Here is a 25,759-nt window from a genome sequence, read left to right as displayed (position 1 = left end):
ACCTTTTGGTCCTAGTCTGGGCCGGGCCCGAACGGCAAGTCTAGCGCCGGTCCCTGAGAACCGGCGTAGCACTTAACGTGTTAATTTGGAGTAGGCCGCATTCCAGAAACATTGTCGCATCTGTGTAAACGGGCCTTACAACCCCGCGAAACTTTCACTGTGAGAGTTGCAGTGTTCGGAACGCAACAGAAACCTTAAAATAAAAATTGTTGATGTATCATAATTAAAGATTCATATAACAAACTATTTATATAATAAAATATCCATATAGTAGAATAATCAAATAACAAGACATTCATATAATAGCATGTTTAAATGATAGAATATTTATATAACAAAATGTTTGAATAACCAAATATTAATGCAATTGGATATTATAAACAACAAACATTAGAATGTTTATACAAAACAGCATTCAAATAATAAAAGCTCATATAATAGAAATGTACATACTATACAAAACGGAGATTTTACTGTATAAATAATAAAAATGGACTGCGTTGTATCGATATCTAAAATTGCAAAAATTTTATTTCGTTTCATGCCATATAATTGAACATTGTCTTGTAGAATTCTATATTCAACCCTTTTAAAGATACATGTTTCAGTTGCGCGAGCCACCCTGCATAGCGCGCCAAATAGAGTGCACCATGGCAACCATATCAGAAACATCTTCAATCCTAAGTTCTCGTGGCTAATAAGAAAATTATTATCCACTTTCGCGAATTGGATAATTAAATTCCGGCTATCATTTACGTCCTATTGTGAAAAATGTTTAAAATGCAAATGTGCACTAAATCGTGACCACGAGCAAGCAGCTATTGAATTGGTCACGCTGTAATCCATCGAACCTGGTGAGTGATTAAAGCACGAAGCTAAGAAGTTCGATCTACGAGTAGACCAACGCGAAAACCTACAATTATAGTTCAATAGATAGCCGTGAATTCTTTTTGTCAGAAAACAGAGTGACAGAGGCTGTTATCGGTGATTTACGGCTCGCGCCACTTTCCAGGAAATACGATTTTCAGAACAGAAAGGCTCACTTTATCGAAGCGATAAATTGCTTTCTGATATCTGCCTGGAAATCCTTGGCAAACGTATTAAATATCATCGAACGTGTTGGTAAAACTCATTTTGTGGAATCCATATTTATTGAATTTCATGTGTTGATATATATCTCAATGGTAAAGGTGAAATGGGTAATACAATATACGAATGAAAAATAAAATAGGGAGAAGCAAATGTCAAAGATGACAGATACAAAGGTGATAGCAAATAAAGTGAAAAGGTTAGCGATAAATAAAATGATAAAAGCCAAAGGTCAAAGGTAAAAGACACAAAGATGACAAAAGGTAAATGTCGGAAATAAGAAACACAAAAGTGGTAAAGGGTAATTATCGAACATAAGAGATACAAGGTTGGTAAAAGGTAAAAGTGTGAAATAAAAGGGAAATAAGGGTAAGAAGAGTAAGGATAAGAAGTAAATGTCAAAGGTGAGAGATACAAAAATGGTAAAAGATAAAATGGATATATACGGTAAATAGAATGGTAAAAGTTAAATGTCAAAAGACACGACGATGATAAAAGGTAAGATAAAATAGTAAAAGGCAAATGTCAAAGGAAGATACGCAGTCGTTTGCAAATTTGAGGAAGTTTAAAAATTGTAAAGTTAGAATAAACAAATTCTAGAAAAATCTCACTTTAATGAAATATTGTACCTGTATAGGATAATGTAATGTATATAAGAAACAATGTTTTTCCTGTGAAAAGTCAGTGTGAATAAATAAATCAAATTCTAAAACTAGTGTACTGTCTGATTTCTTAGATATAATTTTGCAATGGGAAAATTTTGAGTATACTTTATTAATAAATTGTATTTTGACTTTGTTCAAGATATATATAAATTATATACATGTTTGATATTAAAATATTCATATATGTTATAAAAATTCCTAATTATATTAATCTTGTTTAATTTACATTAATATATCAATAATTAATAGATTTTAGTCATTTTTGTTTTACGAATAAGTACAATTTTTTTAGTCTCATTTTTTTTTTAAATCAACAACAATGAGAGAATATAGATTTTAATATTGATGAGAAAAATGCATAATTTTCTGTTAGAATGTAATTTATCCTCAGTGATTAAAACATTCAAATAATTATGGTCAGAGGAAAAATGTATTTACATGTAATTACAGGTAAACATAATTGAAAAAATTTACATTAATTAAAGCCAGCCTAAAATTTAAATAACATTCTCCTATTACTTTATTTATACAAAAATCGAATAAGATAATGAATTTTTTAATATGCACGTATTTATTATAATGATAATAACATTGTCAATATCAATAAATACTCTTAACATGATACATTTTAATGTTAACAGAAATAACGGAGAAAATAAGAAAAGAGGTAAGAATGTCTAAAATTATTTGGTTCAATTGGATAATTACAATTTAATTAATAAATAACAGTTGAAACGATTGTCAAAACAAATGACAAAAGTTATAATAATAAAATGAGAATGTTGTCAACAAAAAGGAGAAATAAATTATAAAGTATCTTATTTTTAAAATCAAACTGTAATCTTATTGAAATGGTCGAGGTCAAAGTATATAATAGCAAAAACAATAACGAGCTGGTGTTTTCGATAAGAAGACCTGTTACGACCAAGGTCTTTCTTTGTGCAACCTATTAGTCGAGGAATAGTGTAGATCGATACTAGAATATGGTCACTGGATCAAGCTATTTCTTCTATAGCAGCAATCATAACATTCTTCCAAACGTTCTTGCAGCATATAACACACCCCAGTAAGCATTTTTGTGGACTGACCTAAACATTTTTCTCGCGTAAATGTTATATGATTTCATGCATGCGAGGTATTTTTAGAGAATTCCACACAACGTAACGACGCCATATTAAAAAATTTCTGTTCGAGTTATATGGATACTTTTTAAAGATGGTTTCAGGAAGCATTAAAATGCCTCGATCTCTACATTTAGATTTCAGAAATTTATAAGATATATGTAAATTAATAATCATGTATAAGTGTTTGTTGAAACTTATATGAAATTATATCGAAATTATATTTTGCAAATAATTAGGAACGAAAGAAAGAAAACCAAGAAAATTTTGAATTTCGAGAATTCGAAGCTTTACACCTTTTTTTTTGTAATTCGACATTTTCAAAAGTGAGGTAAGAGAAAACATAAAATCATGAAATAATGTAAAAATATTTAATATTGCCATTGTCAATTATTTTCTGAAAAACTTTTCGGTATGTCCGACACTATAATCGATAAAAAAGAAAGTCAATTAGGACCACAAGTAGTTCAGAAGATTATCAGAGTCAACTATGATATGCAAAAATTTAGTTTAGTCCTTATTTTTTGAAACAAAATATTCCTGTTACAAAACAAAATCAGCATTTTAATACTAGAACTATGAAAAAGATCAAAATGACTTGTTTCAGACTTTCTATTTTGTAGTTTCTTTAGCTGCTGATGTTAATTTTTATTCAAATAGGCTCGAAATTATGTATGCTGTTTTAATTTTACTGTATCATTATAATTAAAATCCATAATGTACATTATACCAAAATAATAATTTTTTACTAGAATAATTATATACTTTATTTATAAGATATTATTTATTGATAAATAATATTTTTAATTATTTATATTATGTAAGCACATATAAGTTGGTAATTATAGTGTTAAGTTTTGAAAATTTTAATATTCGGAAATTTCGAGGATTTCGAGATCCTGTAAAGCTTCGAATTGTCGTCTCGAGGATCTGAAATTCGGCTCGAACCTACCACTAATGCTTTTTATTCGTATCCCATGGGTGATATTTCATCTGAAATGCCTGTGACACGAATATAATGATTCGATTTGATCTTGAGGAGAGGATAAAGCGGCACGTTCCGATAAGATGCTTAATTTCTCATCTAGTGGATGCATTCTTCAGCACCAGACTAACGAGTTCTGCTAGCGCACGCTTAATACCATGGGGGAAAAAATGCTCTTAAATCGAAGGGATCGTGTCTGTTCTAGACAGGTATTTAGAGTAAGAAATGAATGTGATGGGGAATTAATGCGAAAAATTGAGGGGAAATCAATTTAATAATTTTGTTGAAGATATCGGATGAAAATGAGAAGAAAAATGAGAAACGTATTTCCTTTGCTTTAGTTAATTTGGTATTAATTAAATGGAAATCCAAGCTGAATCTTTTATACCTTTCTTTAATTTAAGATTCCGTGCAGAATTAATAAGGAAACATCGATCTTCGAGACATTTCTGTTAAATTCATAATTGAATGAAAGATTAATATTACAATTTATTACATTCTATAGTCTCTGTTAGTTTTTAAATTACATTAAGAATATTATTCCTTAAATTATGTAATTATGCAAATGAAAATAATACAGGCAAAATTATAATACAAAATTAAATATTCAATCTATGCTGTATTTTATATTGTAATCAAAATTATAGAATAAAATATGCAATAATATAAATGTAGGATGGACTAGGTATAGTGACCACCTCAATTACTTTTGTTACTAATAAATCAAACCAAATGATCAATTCTAGATGATTTCATAACCGTATAATTTCTTTAGCTAATAAATATTTCTTTATTAAAATTGCTCAATTTTTATAAATTCTTGTTAACAAATGTGCAAAACAAAATTACAGGGTTGTGCAAATAAAAATTGGAGATCATGTGAAAATTATTTGAAAATGATAGTTACAAAACTATCTAATGTTAGTATATTAGAATAATAATAATAATAATATGAATAATAATATAATAACATTATATTATTCACGAACTTGAAATAATATAAGTGGTATTATATAATTCACCTTGCATATACTTACTCAAAAATGAACAAACAAGATGGTGATTTGAAAAATTAATTTTCTTTATTAATATATGCGATGCTATCTAAGGATTCAATTTTTAATCCTTAATATTTAATATTTCAGTATTATTATATAAGAAAATAATACATGTATATGGGGATCTAGGTAATTAACATAAAAGGAGAAAAGATGTTATTTAATTATAATATATGAGCCGTTCACTGCACAAATTGATTAACTCCATAAAACAAAAAGTGGAGAAATGCAATGAAATAATGTATTTTGTTTTTTAAAATTCCCTTTATAATTTAAATCGAAATAAATATTGTAGAATGCATAAATACAAATGTAACTTTCATCTAACGGTATATAAAGTTTATAAGCAAAAATAGCCAAAAGGTAATCGTTAGTAATGTTACCATTTTTACATTACTGGAAGAGTTAATCGATTTAGCGAGTGGGAAAAGTGATAAATTTAAATTTTACTAAATTTTACTTAAATTCTGATAAGACGGCACTAAAAAGTTCACCGTTATCATTCATGGCTTGCTAGTGCATTTGAGTTGCATTATTGCAACGATTTACATTAGAGTACGGAGTTAATCACAGTGACCTCTGAAATAAATTATTTATTATTCAGTGGGTAAAAAATTTTTGTCGTTTAATGGTGTTAATCTTAATTATCAGGGAAAGTTATTATAAATATAAAAAGTTATAACTATACCAAGTGCTTTGACACTTAAATATAAGATTTTTCAAAAAGTAGAGTTAATTGATTTGTATAGTGAACGGCTCATGTATTACTAACTAAATGAGACTAAGAGTAATGTGCAATTCAAAAGTTTGAAACTAATAACTGATCTATGATTACGCGACTGATTGACACTCTCTCGTTCTTTCCGATTCTTGATCCAATCTGCCCCTTCATCGTTGTTCATTCGCTTTTTATTCACTCACACACACGCTAGATATTTATACGACACATCCCCATAGCGCATCACACACACTCTAAGAATTCATTCGTCTTTCACACTCGATTCTAACCCAAAATCCACTCTCACGGCTTGTTCTTCGTACCGACAGTTGTTTTATCTCGCCGATACCCTTCCATGTGTTTCCGCTTCTACATGTATAATAAAAATAGAAAGATATCTAACAAAATTTACATACAGGATGAAATATTATATTTAAATGAGAACAATTAATAATAGAATGACCTGTTTCAAAGGTTATTTTTCAATAATCATCTGTATATGTTTTTAATATACAGTAACCCAATGTATACATAATAAATATTCTACAATAATAAATTTATGATAAATATGATACCGTAACAAATACAATAAATAATTTACGCATAGCAAAGCAAATAAGATATTTTTAATTTGCATCGTCTAATAAGTAAATATCATACTGTGACTTTTGTGACTACCTTTTGATCTTTAAATACTGCCAGAAAATCAATAATTGAAGCAGTATTAGTTAATTCTAATTAAATCATATTTTAAGAATGAGCAAACCAACGGAGAAAGATATTCCTCGTTTAATCCCTATTTCGCGATGTGCGTTTCGCCGAAACTGCAGCGTTGTTGCAGGCACCAGATGGTCTCACGTCAACTCATTTATTAAAAGCACGCGGTGAATATCGGTTCGATTCGCCTTTCTTTTATCGAAGCAATCGTGTGGATTTTCGATGATTATTTTACACCATCCTATTTGTTTCGATATTGTCTTTTACTCTATCCATTATGTACAAGCGTTGTTAGTTGTCATTGCATATTAGCGATAAGTTACCTGCGACTCGTTCGCATAAATCGAGTTAACCGATCGAGTTACTGGAAGGAAGCGTGATAGAATGGTCTACATATCTCAGAGTAGTGTACTAATTTGGAAATAATATTACTTTTCAAATTATTTCCTTCTTTCGTTTTTACTATGAGTAAAAATTTGTGAAATCAAGCATAAAAATTTTATTCTATTCTGAAATTTATAGATATTACTAGGAATCAATAATTATAGATAATTATCATTAGTTATGGAAAAATTATTATATAGGTGACAATAATAATCGAGCAATAATTATTACATAATTAATAACAATAGTTAAATAATAATAAATGCACAATAAATAATAACTTCGTAATGGTTATTACATAGTTAATAATAATAATAATAATAATAATTGAATAATTATCATTATATTAAGTAACCAATAGTAATACCTTGATAGCAATAATGGATGTAATAAATATTGTAATATATAATTACTATTAATCATATAATAATAATTATATTGATTAATTATACTTATTAGCATGTTAAAAATGATCACTTATATAATAATAATTCGTAATTTGATACGCAGATATTCATGCAATATATTTGATAGTTTGTTTGAAAATTGATGGATAAATACGAAATGGAAAATAGTAATTGAAGAAAAGTAATACACGTAGAAATTATTATACTGTTTATATTTAAACATAGTGATGAATATACTTACGGTACAGTTTAATACTGCCGTCTGTTTCCCCTAAAGCATTCTTTGATATGCATTTGTACGTTCCGTAATCAGACATTTCCACCGATAATATCGTGAGTTTCATATGCACTTTGTATTCATTATTCGTGAACGATTGGTTATACTTCTCTCCTGAAAGCAAAATATTAAATAACGTCATCAAAAGGGATAGAATAAGGCGGACGTCCTTCGATTAATTCTCTTACATTAGGAACATATTGCAATAACAATTTCATAATAATATACATGCAATGAACGAGAAACGAAAACACTAAATTTATGATAAATTTTATGCCACATATTAACGGACGCGTGTTTCATCAATTTCGTAGATATTTTATTATGATCTGTGAAATTACAATTCATATGAAACGCTGAAAGAGTTATTTCCATTATGCGACGTGGAACCCATTGAACACAACATTGAATTGAATTATGAATAATTCCGTGAAACAAGATGATATTCTGAATTATAGTGACAATCTTTATGTTTATTGATTAAATTTCTTCTTTTCTGCGAAAATTGATTTTATTTTGAGATATATTGTTAGATTTTAGTCAGGCGAACTCGAAGATAGAACGCTAATGAATATGAAATTGATATCTGATATTATTAAATTATATCATGCGCGTTTTATTTTTAGTTCCATGTATATTACGAATTTTATTTTCAACTGTAACGTTATATTTTATTCCGTCCTTTAATTCAGGTTTCAATGTTACTTAATAATGTATGATATTAATAAACTCTACAAGCAGAAGTTCGTGTTATTCTTAAAATATTATGATTTCATAAATAATGTTATATTTTTAATGACTGAGTATCAATGAATTGGATTAAATATTATAATGATTTTCAGCTAAATTTAACTAAAATATTGAAGAAGTATTATTAGATTGTAAATATTTAATCCTGCATATAACTTGCATGTACAACTTGGTATGCAAATTCAATTGTTTAGAAACAATTTATTAGTAGTTTGTAATTAGGCACTTTGACACACTTATAAACATATTATTTTAATATTGATATAATTAAGATCAGTTAATTTGTTTACATATTAAAATTTGTATTTAAGTTACACTATTAACTTTCACTGCTCAAAATTATTTAAATTATACGCAAATATTGTATATTTAAAGTCAAATACAGTTAAATGTTATACGTTTATAACATTTCTTAATAAAATTTAATAAAACCATCGAAACTAAATAATATTTACAATTAAGGTTATACTAACTTAAAATAATCATTCATGGTATAAAATACGCAATATTTTGTGCTACACTTACAATTATATTCCATTGTATACAGTATAAAGAAAGTTTCGTCGTTAACCTTTAATAAATTAGTTGTCAAGACAGTAGCACAGAAAACGAGTACATTCATGTAAATGTATGTTTGTAATTAGTTTTGTTTTATGTACGGTTAACTGTAATACGACTTGCAAAAGTTAGTCTATAAAACTTATGTTTAAATATCATTTAAGTTTGTTGAAGTTGGGTCACTTTAATTATAGAAGATTGGATGTAAATAAAATATGCATATATAGCATTAACTTTATATATATATATTGTTTTATTATTAATTTTGTATATATCATGTTATTCCTAATATTTTATTACCTTATAATCTTGATATTATTAATTTTATACATATTATCTTCCCATTAATTTTCTTATTAATACTATGTTAGTAGTTTTTATTTTATTTATTTTTAATTTAATATTATTAACTTTATACATATCATATCATAATTATTATAAATTTATGTGTATTTTACGTACACATTATTAAATTATTACATATTATTAATATAATAAATCATTATATACTATAAATACTTAATATTATGTTTATTACTGCCTATTAGTAGTAGATATTTTGTAATGTAGAAAGAAAATTTTGAATGTGAATAATGTAAAATTATAATTCTAAAGGGAATAAAATTTTAAATAAAATCTATCAACTTAACACAGCTTTTCTTTCCTTTTAGGAAAACAGAACATTAAGTTGGTTCGTTTTTGATAGCTTTGTCTCACAGAATTTTTATAATTCTCTGAAAATGAAATACATATTTTATAACTATTAATTACAATTTTACATCAAAAATATCGTACTACTTTTCAGCAGTATACACGGACTTGGTTCACTATTCTTTAGCTTTTCCTTGCTTTGCCAGAGATAAAGTATTGTTATAGCTGACCCTGTTAGTAACAGCGTTCGATTTGGCTCTGACGATTTGTATCATAACGATGGTAATAATAATAACAATATTCTAGATGGTAAGTTTTTGCCCGTTCGAGGTACTGAAACATGATTTATAATTTTAATGCTGCATCTGAACGTTAGGAAGAATGAAGCTGAAGAAGTAAAATTTTCTGCTGAAACTGTAAACATCTTCCAGAGCACAGGAAATTGGAAATAGTTAATCAATACAATTACTGTAAAAAGTGTTTATGCAGCAGCTAATTCCGATGAAAAATAGTAGAATTTAATTTAATTAATAAGTCGAGAAAAAATAAAATTCTTATACATTTCCTAAAATTTTCTAAAATTTTCTAAATATTTAAATATTCGCAGAGACACTTGCGCAATATTATATATCATATCAATTATTTCATTAGTATTTGTTGTCTTTATTATTACATATTTACTTCTATATTTATTATTATGTAGAATTATTAATTTATAAGATAATTTCAAATATAATGTTCAAATAAAACGTTATAAGCTAGGGCTACTGTAATTTATATTGAAAAGTTTCAGAGATACTTAATGTTATAGAAATCATAGATATTTATTTCCAAATAAAAGTTAAAAATTAGATAATGAAATTAACATTATTCTCAAACGTTTGATTTTCCTATATTCTATTTTTATTTCTATAATTTAATAATTTCATAACTTTTAATATTTGTATTTGATCATACGAATATGAGAAAAGCCATACTATATTATTAATAAATCTGTTAAAAAATGTGTGTAATTAAATTGGAAGAAAGATTTGAAATATATAAATTATTAATCAAATGCTATTTAATTTTCATAGCTTCTATTGTTATTATTGATATTTGTGTACTCTTATTTAAACATACAAATATTAGTATTATAAAAATAATATTTCAGTCATAATTTGACATATTTGAAAATTGACTTGTTCAGATAACAGAATCTTCCTTTAAATAATAGATGTACTTGAGAGACGGACCCTATGGTATTTAAAGAGAGAAGGGACCAAATATTTATAGAAAATATTATATTTATGGCTACAGATGTGCTACATGCACATAGTTTTATGAAATTGAATGCTTACCTCGTTACATATATCATGTAACTTTTACCTCTGCCAACATTTTCCACCTTTAGTTATGTGACTCTCTCCTATCTTCAGCTTTTACTTTATTTTTTAACAACACTTTGTGTTACATGAACTCTAATAGATATTTTTGGACACTGTCCCAGTAAGAAAGTAGGGTAGCAGTTATTTAGGTATGATACCAAGATTAATCTGATAAGATAAAACAATTAAAAGAATAAAAATTAAAAATAATTAAAAAATTTTCGAAATAAAAAGGGCGTGTATTTACATTAAATATCGAACTATCAAATTAGTTAAGCTGATTCCAAATTTGTCGTTTTCATTTTTTGCAGAAAACATGCAAAACGGCTTTTGGCAAATTTGTATTAATTCTTATTCAGATAGAAACATAATTGTATATTCCTATTTACTTTCGTCGAAACACTTTGATTATTGTTATTTGTGCATAGTATATTTAACTATACATTACAAATCAATAAAATAAAAAATGTAAGTTTTAATTAAAAAATTCCAAGTTTACTTTTGTAGGTATTTCCAAGATTATCGGAATATTAAATAAATTACAGCATAATCTGTACCCCTAGAAATGATATAACTTTAGTTCAAAAAATTCCTTCATATCTTCCATATTTTTCAAATATACTTGAAAATATTTACCTTATTAAATTGAAATGGGACATACTGCATATTTAGGTACCCAATATAGATTAGTAATTCTAATGTTAAAAGCAAAAGTTTATTTTTATTGTATCATATGGTAGACTATTATCTGTATTCTTGACAAAATTATTGTTATACACAATGCATGGTTTACGAATAATTCATATTTATCTATTAAAATTTAGCACTCTCTACATAATGTATTTAAATGTATGTTTCAAAAAATATTATTTTTTTATATTATAGAAAATATTGCAGATAATTCTTGGTCAAAGTTATAAGATTAATAAAAAATACTTTGATAATCGATTATTGCAGCTGAATATAATATCAGAGCACTTTCATATGTGTTTACAAGTGTCATTCGATTCTGATTCGTTTAAATTCTATAGTCTACTTTATGCTTGATCGAGCACAAAAGCAGACATTAAGGTTTATCGTATGAGCGCATGTTCATCATGAAAATGAACCTTCATTGAATTGCTAAATTATTCCAACTCTTTATTCCTTTCACATACGTACTTCAATTAATTTAACTACATGAAATTATGTATTTCGCGTATAATGTTTGTAAATAATATTCAGTAAAAATAGTTCGAAAATAACAATTCAAATTAAAACGATAATTTATGACTCGAAAATAACACGGGATAGCATTGGCAAATAGGTCAGAATTATTTCTTTATTATGTTCCACTTTTACAACTCCATATTTTTCTTGCATCGAGATATTCTTTCGAGTTATGCGTGGGAAATATAAAATATTGGAAAAATTCGTTATCCTTTGATCTATATTAAGGGATTTTAAACCTTCTATTAAAAATACAAAAAAAAAAATGAAAGAATATAGAAGGCGAATTAAATCAGTCTTTATGCGATATCAAAAGAGTGATTCGTTTGGCATAACGATTTTTATTTTGAATTCACTATATTTTTCAATTATTGCGATTTTCGTTTTGATGATGCATATTCATGCGTTCGATACAAAATATACGACACCCGCAATGAGAAAACTTTGCACAATACTCTGCCAAAATTGGAATAAATAGAGTTTGCAGTAATATGAAAGCTGATCACGCTATGAACTCATTACTGCCTTGTAGGACGTTCAAATAAGACCAGAATAGAATATAACATCACAGGATTAATTTCAGATTGTGAGCCTATGATCAACACATTATCTTTGCTGCTTTTCACAAGTGGGTCCCATCTGTCGCGTCTGGTTTCTAGTAAAATACCTAAATTTCGCTTTACCTTTATACGCTTAATCCGCTAGAACGGCGTTGAGGCACAATTATGAACTCATTACTGCCTTGTAGGACGTTCAAATAAGACCAGAATAGAATATAACATCACAGGATTAATTTCAGATTGTGAGCCTATGATCAACACATTATCTTTGCTGCTTTGGAACAAAGAAGGTTAAATTCTGAGATGGTATAATCACACATTATTATTTTAATATGAGAACTACGAAATCATTCAAAGTGAATAGTTTTGAATGTTTTGTTTTTGCAGTCACTGAAAATATATAGTTGTCTTTGGTAAAATAAATATTAAGCTTTATTGACATGAAAAGGTAATTATGTTTATGTGCATAGTCTCGTCATACTTATTTGTCTATTATTATCTATGTGAACTATATTTAAGTATACATTACCTACAGTTCCGAAATTTTGATAACTTTTGTTTATTATACCTGTTTATAATTTGGAAAATTTCTGGTGCTTAGAAGTTCTACATTTAGAAACTGATAGATTTTAAATATTGTGGGTGTTAATACAAACAAAATTAATTTGTTCGACGATTTTGTACAAAAGTTTGCAATACAAGTAAGCTTATCTAATTTTTTATTTTTAGAATTTAAATACTTTTAATCTATAGTGGAATTAATAATATTTAAATCTTTTTATAGAATTACAATGTTTAAAATTTAATTTTTTACTTTCAGTAATTATGTTAATAATTTGTAATTATTTCCATGCAATAATATAATTTAAGATTTTAATTTTTCTTTTCAGCATTTATAGATTGACATCTGCTCAGTGATATTATTAGTTTATAATTATTTATATAAAATAAGAAAAATTTAAATTATAATTTTTTATTTTTAACATTTGAAAGCGTCTGGCACATTTTACTTAATGGTATTAATAATTTGTATTTATTTTCACGAAATAACAATGTTCAGAGTTTAAATTTTTGTCTATAGAATTTTTAAGTTTCTGGTTTTACTCGCTCAATGGTAATTGATATACATACTGTAAAATTATTCACCTTTTTCAAAGGAACGATCATACACGACATTGATGTCACTGCCATTCCTGTATTGAGGAATGAAAATTAACCAATTCAATAATATGATCACGTTAAAAATCATTATACGAAACGTACAATTCAAAAAACCGAAAGAAAAGGAAAGAACATAGAAGTAAGCGAAAAGAAAGAAAATATTTTGGTTAAAACAGTTTTCCACAATTTCACGATATTCTTGAGCGAAAGGGCGAAGAAATTACAAGAGTAAAATGACGGGTCAGAAGGAAGAGGTTTTGCGATTAACAATTCGAGGTCGCAAGAATCAGAAGAGAGTGAAATCTATAGGTGTAATGATCTGCGGTAAGGCAGGGAAGTATTTTCCCAGCTAGAGGGAAACTTCCTGGGAAAGACAGGAAGAGGAGAAGGAAAAGAGATGAAGAAAGAGACGGTGGAAAGGTAGAATGCATTTATGTAGTGGCTCCATCGACCGTTGCAAACGGAAGAAAAACTTTCGCTGGCTTTGAGTTTGGAAAACAGATGAAAAAGTTTAACGATGTTGAACTGCGTTGCTGAGCATTACTGCGCTAGACGTCCAATGGATTTTCGGGTATAAAATTGCTTTATCCGAAAAGTTACACATCCCAATATTTCTGCTCTATTCGCGTCGCCTTTGAACTGGTGATGATTAGGTCACTCGCTGATGAACCTTTTAACTGGGGATGATTAGGTCACTCGTCATTGCAAGATACTTCCCAGCGTACATGACGAGTTAACTCGTAACATACGTAAAATACATTGCGATATATTATAAAGTATATCATAGTGTCGAATATAATTAAGTTTTACTCGGAATGTTAATTAATTCCAAGAATAGTCAACTGTATTATTTTTACTGATCGTTTCTTACTATAGCGCGAGACAAATTGATAGCACATCCCATGATTTTCGGTGTTTCTTGATGAAATCCAAAGCGGAATATTTTAGAAATAAAAGATCATATAGGTATAAGTCAAATTTATTCTACCTTATTTTCGTAAATAAGGCAAAAATCGGTGATTTTGTTTATTTATTTCCTAAATTTAATGTTTTAATTAAACAATTTTTACTACCAGATTTAGAGTCAGCGGACAGAAATATATAAAAAATCTTCCCATTCATAAACAATAAAATTTTATTCTGTTACACCCATTTATCGCATAAGCAGGTGAAATTTGTAGAAAAATAAGTGGAAATTGCAAGTAGGCTTTTTTCATATTATTAAAAAAGAGATACAGTAAATTACTACGTATATAACATTTGTCAATATTGTAGAGACGGATTGGTGGTTGATAGTATATATATTTATTTAATAATAAATGAACAGTGGCAGAGTATGTGAATAACGATAAGGATACAAATAATTGCAGCTTATCACAACGCACAACTCTCCTATTACAACTCACTTCGACAACAAGTCTAATCGACAACTCTCTTCCTCTCTTAGCAACTCTCTAATCGACAACTAAAACTGTTCGACTCCAAATTGTCTACAAAGTACTGTCCCCCGACCACTCTTAATCTTCTTTATATACCTTTCCCAACATGCATACGTTTTCTAATACCTCCTCCAACATGACCAAATATGGTCGTGCTAAAGGCCTGACGCATCGCCTGGGGTTTTTCCGACCGACCTGGCCTTCGAAAGCCCGGTGACTTTAGTAAAACTACGTGTACATGGAGTGGAAAACTTGCGATATTACAATATTGCACTAATTCTAAGAAACATAGGACATGCTATCATTTTGTCTCATACTCTAATTTGAAAATTCTTGGCAAGCAAAAGTATCATGTAGATTTTCTAAACATATACGATTTATCAATTTGTTAGCAAGGACGAACTTGATAGAAATTCTAGAATAAGAGACGAATTATCATAGCGCATAATACAGAAGCTTCTAGGTATAGAGTTAAACATGGACACTCCTGACACGAAATCAGGGAACCACAGGTGGTAAAAACTTCGTGAACGAACTTGATGCGAAACCAGGGTACTACCAGGATTAAAATTTGCAGACAAACTCGGTGTGTAGTCCAGCAGCTACCAGGAGGTTGGAAAATAGACAGACAAATCCGACATACGTCGAGGTGCTACTTGGAGGTTAGGGAATGTACGGACTATCCTGACGTCAGAATCTGAGAGCAGCAGAAAGCGGATGAACCTGCTCCAGGGAACCGCAGGAAGTGTTAAGTTTCGTGGAAGAATCCAATGTAAAATCAGAGAACCACCAAGTTTGGAAAATTCCTACGGGCTAGTGAATATCGAATGAGGTATTTTTTAAAGTACGATCTATTTTCACTGATATTCTTTGTACTACTGACGAAATTTCAAACGTGACTGAGCTCCTCAAATCTAAAATATTGGACGTTGTATTTGTAAGTAATGGAAAAATGTATCGAGCTACTCTTAAATGTGTGAGTGTTGGTTTTATACGTGTGAATGATAATGAGGTACTAAATGAATGTCATTTGAGATGATATAAATATAATATGTGCGCGTGGAATCTAGTATGAATGTTGTTAAAAATGTTTAGAAGAATGTACCAGAATGAAACAATTACGTAAGAATCGTCAAATAGTAAACATGTGTTAATAAGAGTGAGAGAGAACGAGAGATAGAGAAGAATTTTCTAGATAGTGTGAATCGTTTTGTTTAAAATATTACATTTCGAATTGATGTCAATATTTAAATATTATTATATGAATATATTAATTTGTTAACTGTTAAAAAACGTACAAGAAGTTGGTTTCCATTTCTATCTACAAAATGTTCAATATTTCTAGTCAATTTATTGTTATTGATTATACAATTAACAAAATAGTTAAATTACAATCAAATAACCAAGTTATTAAGCTAAATAATGTGTTTGAATATTTTTGATCATTATTTAGTTTACTGTCTTTCTTCGTAGTTTATTATCATTAATTGACCATATAATTAAGAGTATAAGTAAATAATATTTTCAAACATTTTTGCAATATGGAATTCGAGTATTAGTTAGCTTATTATTTACTATTTTAAATAATATATACTATTAAATGGGTAAAATATGTTTTTACAACTGGTTGATTTTGTATAGGTATTAAAATATAATCAACTATTGCTTAATACTATTATGGAGAAATATATGTAGAGCAATAGTATCTCGCAAGTCAGCTTGTCCAAATAATGTGTCACTACATTTAGTTGCGAACAAACCTAATGGGAAATCAGAGAGTGACTGCAAATATTGGATAGCATAGCTTTACATTATTAAGAACTAATAATGTTTGCGTGACACTGTTGTCCATTAGAAAACATACAACTATAATTATAACATTTGTTAGACTAAATAATGAGCTCCTAAAATGATTGACTTGATCTCATCGATAAATATTGATTGATGTACTATAAAGCTAATCTTAATTACGATATAAATGTGTATCCTAGTGAATAATTATGTGTCACATTTACTAAATTGGTATTAATACTATGAAAATGAAAAATAATTTAAAAAATTGTTGAAAAGAATTTTTATGTTTATATATTTGTATATTTGAAAATTTACATATTTGTATATTTTTATATATATGTATTTGTATATCTATATATTTGGATGTTTCTGCACTTGAATTCGCATATTTTCGTTAAAATATTGGTATTTAGGTTTTAATAAAGATTTGAATAAAGTATCTTCTAATATCTTTCTTAATTTAAATGGAGCGTATATTTCTATATTTATAATTATTTATTTAAACAATTTCTATATTTCAATATTTCTATTTTTCTATGTTTCTATGTGCCCATGTTCCTATATTTTTATGTTTCCATATTTCCATATTTCTCTATTTCTCTATTTCTCTATTTCTCTATTTCTCGATTTCTTTATTTTATATTTCCGTGTGTTTTTATTTCCGTATTTGTACACTACTATATTTCTACATTTCTACATTTCTATTTGTTCATTACTATATCGCAATTTGTTGGTTTCTAGTCCAATTTCACTAAATTACAAAGACCAGTAAGGGTACCTGTATTTAAAAATAGTCCTTTAAAGAGAAGGAGAGAATCTGTGGACTGACACGACTATTCGTACTGTTTCCTGTATTCTGTTCAGAGACAGTTAATATTTGAGGGTTTGTACAGTTCCGTAGATGGCTGAGGGACCATTAGAAATTTCCATGCACGGAGATCTTTAACGGTCGTAGTCGAGTCGTACTCCTGTTTTTAACTGCTATCCAGATAGTCGGTGTTAAGCTTCCTATATTGCTTGAGAAATAAACAGGCTTCTAGGACTGTTTTCTCATTTTGGCACCCGCTCGAAAGATTTTTAAAAGCGGTTGGAAAATATTCTTTATATGTAACAACTCTACAATTACTCCAAATGTTTCTTGTTTGAAAATACTGACAATAAGTGCTAAGTTCAGACCGTAATTGAAAATCAAGTAATTGTCTAAATTCTTTTTAATCCGCTTCTGCAGAGTGCAATATTCAATATCAAGCTCGGTTTCGAAATTTTTTGATACACGTTGTAATAAAATTACTCCCATACACTGCAATTTAATTGCAGACAATAATGACTTGATGTATTATTCTACTTTTAGGTTAGTTTTATAGGATAGGTAGCTAACATAGAGCTCACCAATTTTATTAATCGAATAATTAAAGAAAAATAATAAAATTAACGTAGCCACCTCCACGTCGTGAAACCTAATAATTCAGCTAAGAGCTATAGTTCAAGTGTAAGATATCTGCTATCTACTGTAAATTTGCAAAGTTCCTTTTGAACTTTGTCAATTTTCCGAAATTTTATAGCAAAATTGTATTCTTTTTTTTCTTTTCTTTTGTAGACTGTTGAAAGCTAGAACTGTGAAAGCTCAATTGCATTTTGTACTCGGATTTAGCGTAGCTACGGCACTGTTGAGGCTAGAGAAGAAAGAATGGGCTTCTACACATTAACCATGAATATTTTCTCGATCTGAATGGAAAACATTTTCGATAATCCTGTTCTATGGTTTTTTCTTCAGAAATGCCTACAGAATAAGCTACTATGTAGCAAATTCCTGTCAAATGAAGAGCTTCCTGTAAAAATGCAAGAATGTGGATAGAAAGCACGCTTATTTTTTAAATTTGATGACTTTATAATTATAATTAATTACATTATACATTGATAAACTCGGGATATACTCTTCTAACTTGTAACACAACGATAAACCTCCTAACGTTTTTACTTTTTACGTAATACTTCATTTCGTAATCATATCGTTTGAGTGCTGAAGAATTTTCTTCTATATATGTTAAAAGTGCGGAATAAAATGCGCAGTTATTTTTTCGAAAAATAATAGAAACGGTTATAATTAACTCTAATTATTATATAAAAAGCAATTTTTACCAAAAAAAATATTTTGTTATTAAATCGACTCGGACCTTTTGTCTTCGAGGTGAATGTAGGGAATAGTATATGAGGTTCGGGTTTTTCGATGGAGGTAAAGGTTCAGAAAGATGCTAGTCAATTGTTTGTCTATCTATGGAGGATTTGCGAATCTTTATCAAGGATTAGATCGGGTGATGATTGAGGTGTGTAAGGTTCCGCGAGTTTGAGAATGAGTGTACGGAATGAACAACATATGAAAACGATTATTCAATTCAAACGGTGACCCATTATAGTATCTTATTTAAATCACAATTGAATGATATTAATATAAGCTGCAATTGATATGAATACAAATGTCCTCAATTAATGTGAAAATTGTATTAACAAACAGCAGCGCCATCGCGCTTCTACGCATTTTTGGCACAAGACAAGAGAAGCGCGATAGCGCTTCGCCGCACTCAAACGGATAATAAGAATCATACCTTTTAAAAAAATCACATTTTTCGGAAATTGAAGGTGATACGGAATCTAAGTTAAAAATGACCAAAGAGTCAATAATTTTGTTCTTGCTTCTTTAAATATTTTAAGAAGTAGAGGACACATGTGGATATATTTAAAATATAAGCTATTTGTATCTTTACATACCATATGATTTTGAAATAAAGGCTGTAGATTGTGGTTAAAAAAGAAACTAACTTCGAAATTACGATGAAAATGCGTACCCATTAAAAAATTAAAAAATGTCACTTTAATCTTGTCCTAAAATCAGAAAATACCTGTATAACAACTTCTTTCCTTTTTTAAACTAATTTTCCACGAGATATTTAATTGCTTCAAGTTAAATAAAACACACTATACATCTGTTATACCATTATTCTGTTATTTACTATTCCATTTGACTGAAAATGGCGGAATATCTCACGAGGAAATGATAAAATGATCATGAAAATGTTCTTGCAAAAGTACTTTGAATAAAGAATACAGTGTTCCATTTAAGATACTTAGCTTCATTTCGATTTGATCTCCCATACTGCATTTACGCAAAAATTATTTATCTCTTCTGATATCACACAACTTTTGCGGGATCATTATTTTTTGATGACATCAATCTTAAATCTCGCGCGAGATATTCCACGATTTCCAGTTGAATGGAATAGTCTGTACAAATATATATGTAAATATTTTTCCAATTTTCAAAGTTCGCTTCTCAATAAACTAGAGTTTTGATATACTAAAACACCCTGATAATGAAAAATTGGAATAGCATATAAATTATATGAATAATACACCACTGAAATATCCGACAAATCATTATAGTCTGATTTCCTTTTATTATTAGTATATTATTAATACATAATTAAGTATATATTATATACATACAATTCTCTTGTATTAATATCTAGATACAGAATTTGTAGATGAGATAATGATTTGTGGTGATGAGATGACAACGATTTTGTTTGATCTGTCTTTCAGCATGGGATAAGTTATGGAATATTTCCATTGGTTGGTTTGAGGTGGAAGTGGTAGAAATGATTGATGTTCGTAAGTGTGACAGCAGATGAAAGTTTCGTGTGGTAAGGGAAAGTTAAGTTTCAGGTTTTTTCAAGTTTGGTCGACACGTGGTTGGTGGACTCGAGGGGATTATAAATTATAAACACCTTTATTGATAGGTGTGGACTCTCGACCTGTACAATGATTTAGATTTCAACAAAACTTGTAAAATAAATTATTTAATGATACCTGAATGTATTAATTACTATAAAAATTCGCTTGTGTAATATATATATTCGTACAATATATAAGAAATAAAAAAGAGTCTTGCAAAAATTAATTGTATATACAATTAAAATTCTCTATAATTCAGAGTATTTTTTTGTTTCAAGTAATACATGTTAGTAGAATGTAAAATTTCATAATATAAGGTGTCCCAAAATTCATGCAATATTTGAATTTTGTGCCATTTGTGCGGTAAAGTGTTGCCAACGAAAAAAAAGAAAGAGTCACAGCTGACAGTTTAGGATTATTAAAAATGGAGCGCTACACGAAAGAAGGACGCGTCTTCATTATTCAGCAATATTTACAATTTTTAATTAAAAACTTGTGTTCTATCGAAATTACTTCTTGCCTGAATTTTGAGACACCAGATACAAATTCACAAATATGTCATAATTCTGGTAATTACAAATTTTATAATAATTGATAAATATTTACAAACGTGTCAGTATATATTTTTAAAACTTTATCATAAAAGTTCAAATTTAATGTTTAATTAAATTAAATTAAGTTAAATTAAAAAGTTTAATTAAATCGTTATTACAAAAATATTAGAAAAATTCTAGGAAATTCTTTGAATAGGAACAGAAAATATAAAAAAATTTGTTTCGAAACGAAGGAAAAATTTGGCGAAATTAACATATTACCATTTATTCGCTAAATTTCGAAATTCAATATCTCAGCTGCTTTTTAAAAGGAATGGATACTGTTCCAAAATTAAAACTGCTCCGTCAAATACAATTTAAAATCATCATTATTTCCTTAAAAATTCGAAAAAAAGACGCTTAGATCTACAGTCTGACGGCAATTTCAATATTTTCAACTCTCAAACGCCGAGGAAACAGTGATTCAGTAGAGATCCGAAACACTTCTTCGACGACTCAATTGGGTCACGAATATCCGAGAAGGAAAGTTAACAATTGAGAAATAGAGGAGTAAGGAATATGTTAAATACGGTGGCCATGGGTACATTCAAATTCAAATGCCGAGTCTTTCGATGTCTAAAGGACACGGGACAATCGCGTAGCGTGGAAGAAAGCCGAGAAATTTGAACGTACTTTCGCAAGAGAGGTTCGTTAGCTGAAACTTTCGCTCAGGAATTAATAACACAGCAGACATCGTTTTCCCTCGGTAAACCGCACGTTACGAGCGAAAAGAGCGGCGCAAAGAGCAGAAGTCATGACAATCACGAGTCATTAAAGTTGTACACACGGTTGAGCGAAGTCAAGTCCAGAAAACGTCTGGTTGAGATGGCCGAGAAGGGTGCGAGTCATCGTGATGCGGAAAGGACGGACGAGTTAGGATAGCACAGCCCGGAGTGGGGTGTGAAAGGACAGTAATGGCATTGGTAAGTAGCCTGGGGCCACGCTACTTGCATACAGAGCCTTACTCCATGTCCGAGCCAGCTTTAGTTTTGTTTGCGCCATGTTCCTCGCTATGCAATAACAATCTTAGGTTCAATCGTTACGCGGTAAAGTATCTCGTTAAGGAGGCAGGATAGTTGGAAATTTTGAAGAAATATAATTTTCTTTTTGTCTGAAACAGTGACCTGAAATCTTAGAAAGTAATATACAAAAGGTTCCATTTAAAACAAACTACTTTTGGTTGTCAGCAGTGTGAAAGCGATTCGCGATCTTGCGTGCCATAACGCATCAATATATGCATAACAGCTTGACGTGATAGTGTACAGCAAAGTAAAGTTGAGAGTCTACATTATATATGACTACTTTTGGTTTGCTTTGAGTGGATTGATCCAAAATCAAAACGAAATTTTGATAATACTATTTGACGTTTAAAAAAGTTTATTTAGCGTTGTTAGAAATGCGAATATTGGTGCTTATATTGTTGTTAAATAAAGGATTCTCTAGTGTCTTATTAATTATGAGCACTGTGAATATGACTGTGGGACCAATAGCTACTGCACTATACGACACGCTTGTCGAAGAAAGGGATTAAAACTAAAGCTAATAGAGACGATCGTTTGAGAACTCTAAAGAAGGTCGAATTGCCCGTAGATTCTGTCTATCAGTGCAATAGATTAAAGTCCAAGCAGATGGTCACATGTTCGAGGCAAGAATGGCTGATTAGCGAAAAATTAAAAATTCGTACGAAAAATTACGTTGCGAAATTTTAAACGTGTTATTCTCAAAACTATATTTCTAAAAATGGTGTGCAAGATGTATCATATCCGATTAACCGATTATTTTTAAACTTCGCAGATATCTGTACCATAACATTTATTAGGCATTGACGTTCGATTTTTCAAAAATTGTCGATAAGGTCGAAAAATATTAACAAAAAACGTAAAAACTTTTGGTGAAAACTCGATAGGTCAACTACAAATAGTTGCTACAAATTTTGATAATATCCGTAAAAATTTAAATGTTTGAGAATATTTTATAGTTCCAAGTCCTTTTCCATTTTTATTATCACTAACCCTATTTGATTGAAACTCTGCACACCAATAGGCCATTTTGAGAAAAGGTAATTCAGAACGATGACCTCGCAAAGTTAAATTAGGGACTTCTTATAATATGTTTAAATAAATCGTGAAATAATCATAAATTGATACAAAATCTTATATGAATCAAGTGTTTACTTTCCTTTTCTGGTCCTTTAAAATATTACCATTTCTCAAACGCATTGAACTGCCCTGCCGCTTTAAGGAAAAATCCTGAAGTCGATAGTTGAGAAACATTTCTTTCAGAAAATCGTTTTCTTTATATTCACTCTTTCTTGAATTATTTACCTTTCGTTCGTCCAAATACAGTGCCTGGAAAAAATATTCCGGCACTAGCATAAATTTGAGTATTGCGATTTATATCAGATATACGTGTGCATTGAGTAACAAAAATGATTTACAGTACCTTCATATGCGGTATATCAATAACAAATATTTGTTTCGTTCAAGCTGTTGTTTAAATGTTCTAAAAAAGCCGATTGAGAGCGAAAGTCATATTGAAAAAGTATTCAAACGCTTTTTAACTATGAGTAAAAAATTTGAAATAATAATCCTTTATAGAAATTTTGTATCATTCGGATATTTATGATAACGTGCTTTAAATAATTTATATGTTAAATGTTACTTGTTATTAATAATTAGATATGAGCTTTGTTCTTTTGATAGCTGATTTTGTGGTTTCTTTATAGTATTATATTTACTTATTTTTGGGTCAATTTTGTGATGTAGATCATTAAACAAAGATAGTCATATCGATATAAAAAAGACATATTTTAAGATTTATGACTTAAATATGTAAGAATATTCGTAAAATAAAAATTCAATTTTTTTCGATTTATTAGTCTTGAATATTTCATTTAAGCAATTATTTTCTCCATATTGCGTAATATGGAATTTTTATCCTAAGAAAAAGCGATTTAATTTACATTTGATGGACATGGGATTCTGTTTATTTCTTATTTCTTCTTTTCTTTTTTATTATAGGAAATTTATTTATTATGGAGATGAATCATCATCTTGGGTTATTAAGATAAGCTGAAGAGTCTATAAGTGAAATTTTGTTATGTATGACATTTCCTTGAATTTTATGTAACTAATTTTGTATAAATTTTATGTAAATAATGAGTAATATATAATATGCGTTATTCGAAAAATTTATGAGGTATTGCAGTCGATAGGTTCATAATTCATACTTCTAACTGGCGAATAATGGCTGATACGTGTACAGTATTAGATCTGCATGTAGGAACAGGTAGAAAATAGTATTATAGCTGTATCGTTAAATTTGGATTTCAATATTCTTTGGGCACTATAAGAGGTACAAGTGTATGTAAAAATGAAAAATTTGGCCCTTTATTTATAATTTTTATGTACGTCAATTTAACAATGCCTTTACTTTCCTTTTTTCCAGTTTTAGATAAAAATATAGAAATATAACATATAGTTGTAGAATTGAGATTTCAATACCCCTTGATTGTTATAAATTTGTTTTTCTAATTTTAATGTAATATATACGTCATTTAAATGGTTAAATAAATTCTCCTTTGATTCAAAATGAAAGCATAGATACGTAATGATTGATTATAAAAAATTTCATATCTGTTAGGAAAAAATTTAAGTTGACTCTCTTACTCGCACTAACATCGAATTCATTATTAATTCTATAATTAATTTAACATCAGTGTCTTTACATTTGTTATCAATAATAACTTTTTCACTCCTGACTAAAAGTCTTCTACAATAATAAAATTCTTAATTAACATGTTTTTTAAGATTTTTTAATTATATGCGACATGTAGTAATTTCAAAGTTAGACCTGCAATATTGCATCATTTTGATAACTTTTTCTTTATTTTTTAAATAAAAGTAGAGATACTTAATGATCAATAACGTGTAGAAATAAAACAATATTGTATTCACTCTCAGTATACAATATTTTTAAATTTGATTGTATATTACATTTTTTAAACGTAAAATAGAATATTACATTTTCTAAATGTGTACAAATTTAAATATATAAGAATTCTCATCTAAACTAAATGATAAATACCAATATTTTAATAATTCCGATATATAACAACAATTTCTGTATGATTTTTTTTAAACACGAACAAGTTACGTACAAATAAATGCAACTGATTAAAACCAAACTTTATTGTTTCGTAATATGCAAAACGTACTTGCATGGTAAATATGAAATTGAAATCATCGAATTCGATATGGAATAAATATGTATAAATCTTTTCTCATCAATTCGTTCTCACCCTTATGCATGAAACATTTTCATCGAATAAGCAGCAATCTGACTGGAAAATTTTTCTGTTTCATTACGTATCAAACTTTACCGCACAATTTTCATACATATTCGCATATTTTTTAAGTAAAGTACGGTATTCCCTTACTGACATACGAGTTTTTAATATTTATCGCTAAAGAAGGGCTTGTTACGATCAGATAAATGTTTTATATATACTTAACAATGCATCAAAAA

The 25,759-nt window shown here is 28.7% G+C and overlaps 1 protein-coding gene across 1 annotated transcript in view; it reads right to left on the bottom strand.

The window, feature by feature from the left end:
- The window catches only part of LOC108549903 (neurotrimin), a 101,941-nt gene that overhangs the window by 11,345 nt on the left and 64,837 nt on the right, over window positions 1-25,759 (bottom strand). The window contains exon 6 of the mRNA XM_017903473.1: window positions 7,386-7,535. Coding sequence (XP_017758962.1) covers window positions 7,386-7,535 — 150 coding nt within the window. The remainder of the gene's footprint in view (window positions 1-7,385; window positions 7,536-25,759) is intronic.

This window comes from Eufriesea mexicana, unplaced genomic scaffold (assembly GCF_001483705.2).
Source record: "Eufriesea mexicana isolate 0111107269 unplaced genomic scaffold, ASM148370v2 scaffold2338, whole genome shotgun sequence".
NCBI lineage: Eukaryota > Metazoa > Arthropoda > Insecta > Hymenoptera > Apidae > Eufriesea > Eufriesea mexicana.
This window is presented reverse-complemented; position numbering and strand designations above follow the sequence as displayed.